This window comes from Pinus tabuliformis, chromosome 3_1 (assembly GCF_031772625.1).
Source record: "Pinus tabuliformis cultivar Carrire ecotype Pingquan chromosome 3_1, CPIR1, whole genome shotgun sequence".
NCBI lineage: Eukaryota > Viridiplantae > Streptophyta > Pinopsida > Pinales > Pinaceae > Pinus > Pinus tabuliformis.
Genome location: NC_142301.1, coordinates 226,039,119 through 226,049,185, shown reverse-complemented (window position 1 = coordinate 226,049,185; position 10,067 = coordinate 226,039,119). Strand labels below are relative to the sequence as shown.

At 37.0% G+C, this 10,067-nt stretch overlaps 1 protein-coding gene across 1 annotated transcript; it reads left to right on the top strand.

Annotated features, from left to right (window-relative positions):
• The first annotated feature begins 6,979 nt into the window (after positions 1–6,979).
• LOC149186614 (cytokinin hydroxylase-like) lies at positions 6,980–9,201 on the top strand. Its single transcript, XM_089409396.1, has 5 exons — positions 6,980–7,295; positions 7,615–7,844; positions 7,934–8,181; positions 8,289–8,667; positions 8,776–9,201. Exons 1-5 carry the CDS (start codon positions 6,980–6,982, stop codon positions 9,199–9,201), a joined length of 1,599 nt encoding a protein of 532 aa, XP_089265522.1.
• The last annotated feature ends 866 nt before the right edge of the window (positions 9,202–10,067 follow it).

The following is a 10,067-nucleotide window of genomic DNA, read 5'->3' as shown; positions in this document are numbered from 1 at the left end:
AGCACAGAGCTCGGATCCTGCCTCTCCCCCTCAGCACCATGAAAACTCGCCTCCCCCCAGGTTGTCGCATAGTCACTATCCCCATACGTGTAGTGGGCGAGGGCAAGGGTCGGCCTCAATGGTTGTGCACAGCAATATTAGGCTCCATACTGCAATTACTCCTCTGCGTCTAGGCTCTGTCCCTCACGTGACCCAATTTAGGTTCCAGAGTAATCTAAGTAGACCCATCATAACTGCCAATATGACTATCGTTTTCTCTGAAGAAGATGAGCAAAACAATGACCAAGCGAGGAATTTTGAAGAGCACTCTCAGGAGATGAGAAATACATAAATGGGTAGGGGTTCTGAGAAAAAATAGAAGGATGATGGCGGGGGCGCAAGCCACAACAGACTGCATGGTGGAGAAGCTACGCAGGTGACATTCAACGAGCTGGTGGCAGCTCTATAGGAGCTGCAATAATGGTGGGGTTCACTGGCAGTTCGAGCGGCACCCAACATGCAAGGGGGCCTCCAGGTGGTGCAGCGAAAGGCGACATGGCGGAGAAGGATGAAGATTGGGACCAGTATGCATGCCTCATTGTCGAGGAGACACCTGACGAGGATGACAACAAATGACGCCACGTGGCATCCGTTGCCACCCACGAGCCAGCTCAGCCTTCTGCTGCTGACGGTTTGGTCTGGTCATTTGATGTTTTTGTTGTTTGTTTATCTGATCAGAGGGTTTGTTGTTCTGTTGTCGAGTCCGGTGGTGCTGAGTTGTATCTTTTTCTGGGTTTTGCTTCAAAACATGGATCCAAGTCCTATGTATGGGTTTCCTTTGGTGACAGTCCTAGGATATATGTTTGGTCTTTTTGCAATGTCAAACTGGTTTCCCCAATCTGGGGCAGTTTCGACTTTCTTGATGAACTCTAGCAACAACGATTGAGGCAGGGCCTTAGTGTAATTATATTTTTTGTTTTATTAATAGAATTAGCCTTACATAGAAAAAAAAAATGATATTACTGTATATAATTTTACATCAGAATCATAATAGTAATCATAATGATGATGATGATGATGATTAACGTCCACTAAGACCAATGTGGTCTATCAGACCTCAAGAAAAGAGAGTCTAATTGTCATTCTTCAAAATCTTATTTCTCTGATCAAAGAGCAACGAAAGAAGCATTCCAAGATCGCTATAGTTGGGCTGGCTTAATAAGTTAAGAATATTGGAGGTGTGGCTGATGATAGGGAATTGAGAGTGAATGCGAAAAAGAGTCGGATAGTCTAAAAGGAAGTGATTTTCATCTTTCACCTTCTTAGTATCAAAAATCTTACAAATTCTATCGTCTCGGGGAGTCTTGGGTGTAGACCACTGCCCGATCTCACTCCGAATCTCATGAGAGTTAGTTATAATCCTAGCGATGTTCATTTTCTTCTTATTGTTAGTCAACATAGAGAGATAATTCTGGTTATCGAGAGTGGGGTCGATCACCTCCTTATAGTACCTTAGCTTCCTTTTACCCTCCATCTCCTTAGCATCTCACATCTTGTCCTTAAAATTGGAGGTAATAGTATCTTTGATACTATCCTTGCTTCCCATGATTATCTCCTCCTTAATCCCCCAAAGTTTGAGCCAAGACTGAGCATCCTAATGCCACCCGTGCTTGAGGCACAGGTGGGGGTTTTGACTAAAGTTAAAAGCAATTTTTGGGAGCCTCTTGGATTCCATATTGTGAAGCTTCTTCTTATACATTAGATATCTAAACATAGCTGCACTTTCAATGGGGATAGGCCAGCTTCGATCAAGAGGATAGGATAGGGAGTATTTCCCTTGATCTTGAGGTTATAGGTTATGAATTTTTTTTGGATCATATCAATATTTCTCCACGACTCCCTAGATATACTGCACCCTCAAACTTCACATCAGGATAAGATAAAAGGGGTGATGAGGGTCTCAAAGAGGAACACTTTTTTACTCCAAATGTAAACATTAATTGACTTACAATTGTTTTCAAGCTCATAATAAGCTTTCCAACCTCCAATAATTCTTTTCTTGATGTCATAATTCCAGTTGAGCTGATGAGAAAGTCAATACCCAAATATTTGTAAGAAGAAACATGCTCAAAACAATGGTTATCATAGACAAAACTACCATGCGTGATATTTTTGGATTTAATGATCATGACTTTAGTCTTGTCGGTATTAACAATCATACCCATCTTGGAGTAGTAGATATGAAGAGTCTTAAGTTGCTTGACAAGGTTAATTTTTTATTGTAATTTTTTGTGTGACTACATAATCATCATGTCCAATATATCATTTCAATAGGGCAAGGAATTGAACCCTTGACTTCACATCAAGGAGTGCCTTCGATCACCGTCTATCCAAGACCCCGTGGACATATTTATGTTTTATTTTTATTTTAAACTGAGTCACAAATAGGGGATTTGAACCTATGTCTCATGAGTTTCAATGATTTCACATATCTCAGATTATCAATAATAATAATTGTATAATAGTAATTTACTAAAAATATTAAACACCAAATCAAGGATTAAGAGAATATTTTAGTATAAATATAATAGTTGATCATAATTTTCATGGACTACAAAATTTTAGAAAGTCACAAATTTGTATTCCTCAATTAAAATATTTAATCATATTATTATTTTATAACCATTGCCATACAATTTACACAATGGTTGTCCCCAAATCTTGGGAATGATGGGTTGAAAAATATTCTTATTTGTTCAAAAGCTCTGGCAACTAAGGTTGGTTGAAGGTTTCTCTCTACAAACAGTTTGTGGGAAATCTATTTTTCTAAATAGTTTAAGAGTGGATAAGGTATCCCTCGAGAAAAGAACATATGTTTCCATTATTTCAAAAGTTGTCTTAGCATCCTTCTTTGTGATTAAAGAAACCCTCTATGGGAAGGTAGGGAATGGGAAAATTCGAGGACACGTGTGGAACCTTTGGTGGGATGTGGAGTAAATTAAATCTCCCACAAAATTTGGTGAATCTTCTTAAGAGAAATGGAAAGGTGAACTGGGCGGTGGAAAACACAAGGAAAACAATATGGGCCCAAAAATAGTTCTCTTCGGGTTAATTGAGTATTCCATTACAATTAGAAGGGGATTGGAACAATTATATATCCCCCCTTAATCTTTCTCATGTTTGGCTAGGGGATAGAGAAGACTCTTTGAGTTAGTTTTTCTCTCCTTTTGATGACTACACATCCAAATGGTGTTATAACCACTTAATAAGTGTTAGAAAACCAAGGGTGCATGTGTGGTGGTGGTAAAAATTATGGAAATTAAATTGCCCCACAAAATCTCTCATGTTTATGTGGTTGCCTTATTGAAAACAAGTTCCCCACTTGGGACAATATGCACAAGCATCATAATTAAGGTCCTAGTTGGTGCCCTTTATGCAAAAATGTGGAAGAAAATATTAGCCACTTACTCTTGTTCTTCTCTTTCACAAAGGAAAGATGGGTCAACTACCAAAGGAACCTGGCCTTGTGCATTGAGATGCAATGGGAGATTTTATTGGAAGCATGGAGTAGTTGGTGGCATGAGTTAGTTTCAAAACATTACAAAATAATTGCCCATAATTTGTGGGGGGTTTGGATTTCGAGGATCAAGACTATTTTTTAAGATAAAATGTCTTCTACAGACAGAGTTGTTGCTCAAAAGCTTTTCATTTTCTCCCTTGTTCCGGATAAGGATTTTGTTCCTCTTGCCATTTAATAACACTTGAATAGATAAACTCCACCCTTCCGTGGGCATACTTTGATGGGGAATCTCTTGTGGATGATGATTATGGGGGAGGGGGGTATTGTACTCTTTCTCAACAAACAACACTCTTTTAAACTTTAGATGGCCCTGAGTAAATATACAAATGATTGTGTAGAATTGTTGGCACTCAAACTCCTTTTGTTGGCACATGAGAAAGAATGTTGGTCCCTTTATATCTTTGGAGATTTTATGTTTGTTATTAATTGGTTTAAAAGTGCACAAAAATGGCATTGCTAATATCTATTTACTATATTAGAAAAATTTCTTCAAATTAAAAGGAAATTTTGATTATATATCTTGCAACCACATTAACAGGGAAAACAGTAAAGTTGCAAAGGCACTATCTAAGGTAAGGGTCACAAAAGTTTTGGAGATTTGGAAGATTCATTAACAACATGGTGTGGAACAACTATAATATTTTCATAAACCTTTCATACAAGGGCCCATGACATACATAAATGGGACTGATCTAGAGGATCTTTTCCATTTTCAATCCCTTTGAGAGCCATTACATCAATATATGATCATAACTACATCCTCATACGATTTGTGAAATTTTTGTTTGCATAATTTTATGTTGCTAGATGTTTAATGTAATTTGAAATATTATTTAATAGCTATGTATTAGAGAAAATTTTGGCAAGGAATGGTATTTCTTATTACAACTACAAGATTATATATCATAATGCATAGATAGTTCTAATGGAATATAATAGATTAGTTATGTTAATAAAGAAATTGTGGTTTTTTTAGAGGGAAAAAAATCATTGAAATAAAATTACAAAAAAAGATACATGAAATTGATGTATCTCAAAATCCGGTTCAATTTATAATTTATAAAATATTTAAATCATATTTAAATATCTTCACCTTTACAATTTATTATTATTATTATTATATTATATAAACTACTTAATATTTAAGTTTTACAAATAACTATAGATGATTTTTTATTTCTTGTGGTTTTGCAAAGAAAGTATGGCTTATTCCTTTTTTCATCTTTGGCAGTGTAATCAAAGTCAAGAGAACTTAGTGTCACAGGTGACCCAATGGAATTGCTTTTTGTTGGAATTAACATGGATTGGATTCTAGAGATAGGTTATATTCTTTGGAATTTCTAGATGTAAAGGAATGCAAAATTTTTAGAAATAAGAGAGAGGTAATTATGCAAAATCTAAGAGAAATTGTCCTTGCAAACTCTTAGACAAGTGATGATTGGAAGATTGATGGGGTTGAAACAGTGATGTTGTAGAAATCGAATCTGGATTATTAGATTTTTGGGTTGAAACAGTGATGTTGTAGAAGTCGAATTTTGATTATTAGATTATCACTCTTAAAGAAATTTGACACCTTGATTTTTTCTTTCTCTCACGGGCCAGAAAGTTTCATCAAATTGAATTTTGATGGGGCACCTAACCGTAATCCTAGTATTGTTGGTTATGGAAGTGTATTCCACAATTGTAATTTTACAGTTTTGATAATTTTTCATACTAACAACTTTATCTTGATAAAGACTAATAAATAATACATATATGTATAAAAATAATAATATTTTATCTTTTAATTAAAAAATTAATTAACATTTTTTTAAATCGTAAAAAAAATATTAAATTATATTTTTTTCTCTGCCATTTAATTTTAACAATTATTTTCATTTCACATATTATATCTATATAACTATATTATATAAATTTAAATCTTAAAATCTAGAACAGTATAGTTATATAAATTTAAATCTTAAAATCTAGAACAAACTTTTCTGCTCGACCCATGATAATAATTTACTTCCAGGATTTTCTACCTTTTATAAAGAATAAAATCTAAAGCAACAATAATCAGCTTTCACATATTTATTTTTCAAAATTTTGAAAAATATTTAATTTTTGCGTCATCCATTACCGCATATGTTACTTTGAAGACTTTATATTTTTCACAGACAATAAAATCTAAACCGGCCTTAATAAAGTCCTACAACATTACCGCTGGACTAAACAAATTAATTTATTAATATTGAAATCATGACACATCTACAATGTTCTCGCTCCCTTCAAAAAGAATGCGAAGAAGAGGCCAAATTCGAACCCTAAGAAAACGGTGCAGATTGAGTCAATTTTATAAATTATGATCCAAATGAATTTGCTGTCAAGCCGATTGCCGTTGATATCAAATAGTGACCACATCGGGACGTGAAAGAAGTAGCTGCCGGCTCAATTTAAGAAACCAGCGTTGGACGCTGCGATTTCGGCGGCCGAGCACCCTCTGGAAGCATAGGGAAGCGAATATATGCTATGCTAATCATGTTTTTAGTTACTATGGTGAATCAGTAATTTATTGGGTAATTTTTGGAATTTAAGATTAAAGAAATAAAATTACTATAATATTAAGATTAAGGATAACCGTAGTGGTTATTATAACATCATTAGACAGCTAGATATATAAGGCATTTATGATTTAGCAAGAGCCAAGACTCTACTAGGTTAGGGGAATCTATTCCCTGAGCTTTATCACTTAGCAAGAACCAAGACTTACCCAGGGTGGGGAGCCTACACTTCAACCTTATCACAAAGACTCAAATATATACTCACTTGGATTTTAAAACCTAGGAGAAGGGATAACATCCCATTGCGCCAACCACTTAATTGTCCTTAAAAACTAGGATTTTCAAAATTTGACGAAGCCTACTCCTTGAACCTTATCACAAAGACTCAAAGATATACTCCAAATTTAAAACCTTATAACATCCCATTGTGCCAACCACTTAATTATCATTTAAAAAAATACAATTTTCAAAATTTTAAAATAACATCTCATTGTGCCAACCACTTAATTATCTTTAAAAAAAAATAGAATTTTCAAAATTTTAAGGAACCTACTGCTTAAACCTTGTCATAAAGACTCAAAAATATACTCACAAATAACATCCCATTATACCAACTACTCAATTTTTCTTTAAAAATCACCATTTTCAAAATTTTACTAATACAAAATTCAAACACATACATACATACACACTACACACTGCTTGGGTTTGCCACTCCAATTAACAACACTCCAATCTACATATACCACCGTTCCCCTCTCTATAAATATACTTGTGATGCTCCCGTTTACCAGTTGAGGGAGCGGCTTTGTTATAGCAACAGGCGCCGCTTATGCTACAGTAGGCTCCCGGTTTTCGTCCAAAAGATCTTTCTGCCATGGATTCCAGTATGTCTGGACCAGATTACATTAGATGGATTATTATCGTTATAGAAGCATCAGTTGTAGCAGTGTTTTTAATCATTGTAGCGGTTGTATCTGAGTTATTCAAAGTCTATGTCTGGGAACCTCGTCGGATTAGAAGATTCATGGAAAAGCGAGGAGTAAAGGGGCCTCCCCCGACTTTTATGGTCGGCAATCTTATGGCCATTGCCAACCTTCGTGAAAAGGAGACTGCAAACGATATGCAATGCTTGAGCCACGACATTGTCGAGAGAGTTTTGCCTCATTATGTTAAATTTTCCAGAATTTATGGTAAGTTAATCCCATATTCCACTGCGTGGAAGAAATTTCAGATGCCATCGTAGCCACAAAAAATCATCCTCGTTGGTTCTGATAAATATTTAGTTACTGAATTTCTCTGCTGAATTTTGTGCGCCATGATTTAATTTTAACATTGCACACAACTTCTACGTATGCATTCGCTTGTTATTCGTCACTCGTGTCGTGCAACAATGTTTACCTATGCAGTTCTTTCTGTCGTCCTGATTTCTGTTAGTGCATTATTTCAAAACAATTTATTTAGATCATGTGACTAGAAGTTGCATTCACGCGCAAGATAAAATGTGTACAGGGAAGCAATTTCTACTGTGGTGGGGTGTGGAACCGCGACTGACGATATTTGAACCAGAACTTATAAAGGAAATTCTATCGTCTAGGTGTAGTTATAGCTACGGAAAGTCCCGTTTACAGCAAATGGGTAACAAGGATTTCATTGGCGAGGGACTGCTCATGGCCAACGGGGAGTCATGGGCTTACCAGCGCCGCATCGTTGCCCCAGCTTTCAACACTGAAAATCTTAGGGTGATACACGCACTCCTCACAAATCCTCATTCTCAATGTTAAATTAATGCGTTCACTTCAATAAACTCAACCTCAGTCGATCTGTGCAGGGGCATTTGAGCTATATTGTGGATTGCACAGCACAAATGTTAGACCATTTTGAGGATATGGTTAGAAAGGGCGGGGGGTCCAATGAAATCGATGTTAGCAGGCCTTTGAGCAGACTTGCGGCCGACATCATCGCGCGCACACAATTCGGTAGCAGCTATGAAAAGGGAAAAATCATTTTCGAACAGCTTAACTCGTTGCAGCGTCTTTCCTCGCAGTCCGGAAGATATTTATGGCTTCCCGGCAACAGGTGCGTTTTCCCTGAATTTTCTTTGGACAATGCCGATTATATTTATGCGCAGGTTCATATCAGGGAAACAAATTCCGTTAATGTGTGATCGTTTTGATGGAATGCAGGTTCCTTCCTACGAGATTTAGGAGAGAGATAAGAGAGAGAAAGAAGCAAGTAGAGAGTGCGTTGCTGGAAATCATTCAGGCGAGGCGAGATTCAGTCCACTTGGGGCGCAGTGTCTCCTATGGAAACGACCTACTCGGGTTGATACTTGCTGAAACGGAACGAACCAACTCCTCCACCATGAAGTTAACGAACCAGTTGTTAATGGACGAGTGCAAGACATTTTTCTTCGCGGGCCATGAAACCACAGCCATTCTGCTTACATGGACGATGATGCTGCTGGCCTCCAGTCCCGAATGGCAAGACAAGGCGCGAGCCGAAGTTCTGGAGGTTTGTCAGGGAAACCGTCCATGTACCGCTGATCTCTCCAAACTAAAAATCGTAAGAGTAGCAACCCATGTCAAATTATAGCATTATATTAAATGTGAATATAATTTTGTTTACAATGTGTGTACTAGACTTAATGGTTTGATCATTGGGTGCTTGCAGTTAGGAATGATAGTGTACGAGTCTCTGAGACTGTACACACCGGCCACACTGTTGCCAAGACAGGCATTCGAGAACGTGAAGGTGGGCGATTTGGAGTTACCGAAGGGCATGTGTGTGTGGATTCCGGTGCTCGCCATCCATCACAGCAAGGAATTATGGGGAGAAGATGCTGACGAATTCAATCCACAGCGGTTTGCAGAGGGTGTACAGAAGGCGTGTAAGCATCAGATGGGATTCATACCCTTCTCCTCGGGACCGAGAGTGTGCGTGGGGCAGAACTTCGCTATAATGGAAGCGAAAGTGGCGGTGGCAATGATTGTATCGCGCTTCAAATTCGCCCTCTCCCCTAATTATCGACATGCTCCCGTCTGCGTGCTCACCCTGAAACCCAAGCACGGGGTACCCATCATCTTCGAACGCCTGTAATCGTCAAGACCATTCTATAGTTTTTTCCGTTGTTAAAACACGCTTTTCTTTATATTAATAAAAATTGTTATTATATTTGCATAGTATTTCAGTGTTTCTGTTATAACATCCTATTGTATCTTGGGTAACATCTCTTTTGTAATCTATCTTTATATCACATGTCCAGTTTAGTTTCTATTATTCATCAAAGAGTTTTGCACCTTCAGATAAGAAAAAACATCTTTCTTTACATCACATGTCCAGTTTAGTTTAGTTTCTATTATTTATCATAGAGTTTTTGCACCTTCAGGGAAGAAAAAACTACCTTATCAAAGCAACACCAAAAAAATTAAGAGTTCTCCTTCACATGATCTTCTTACCATTTTTCAGATTTGTACCTGTCCCCTTCCCACCAAAAAAAAATTGATTCAAAAAATATTCCTGGTTCAATGACTATAAAACCCCGCACCCACATTTCCCCATAGAACATGCACCATTAAAAAAATCTCACTGGTAAATACCTGAACATGCACCATTAAAAAAATCTCACTGGTAAATACCTGCCATAAGTCTCTGAATTTGAAATCCCTGTAACTTCTTCTCTTATGTAACTGCTTCTCTTCCGAGGTAGTCCAATTTCCTTGACTTATGCAACTGTCTTAATTACATCCTCCCGAACCACCGCTCTTTTATACTAAAAAATAAGTTTACGGCTGGGCCAGCTATATTATGTATAGTGGGAGGACTCTAGTGTTTATGGGATTTGAACCAGGAACGCAGGCAGCATGTCAATGACGGATAATGACGAAATTTTGAGTTTATTTCAATTGCTCATTTCTAGAATATTTGTTAATCTGATAAATATGAGTGAGGTAAAAAATTTGACT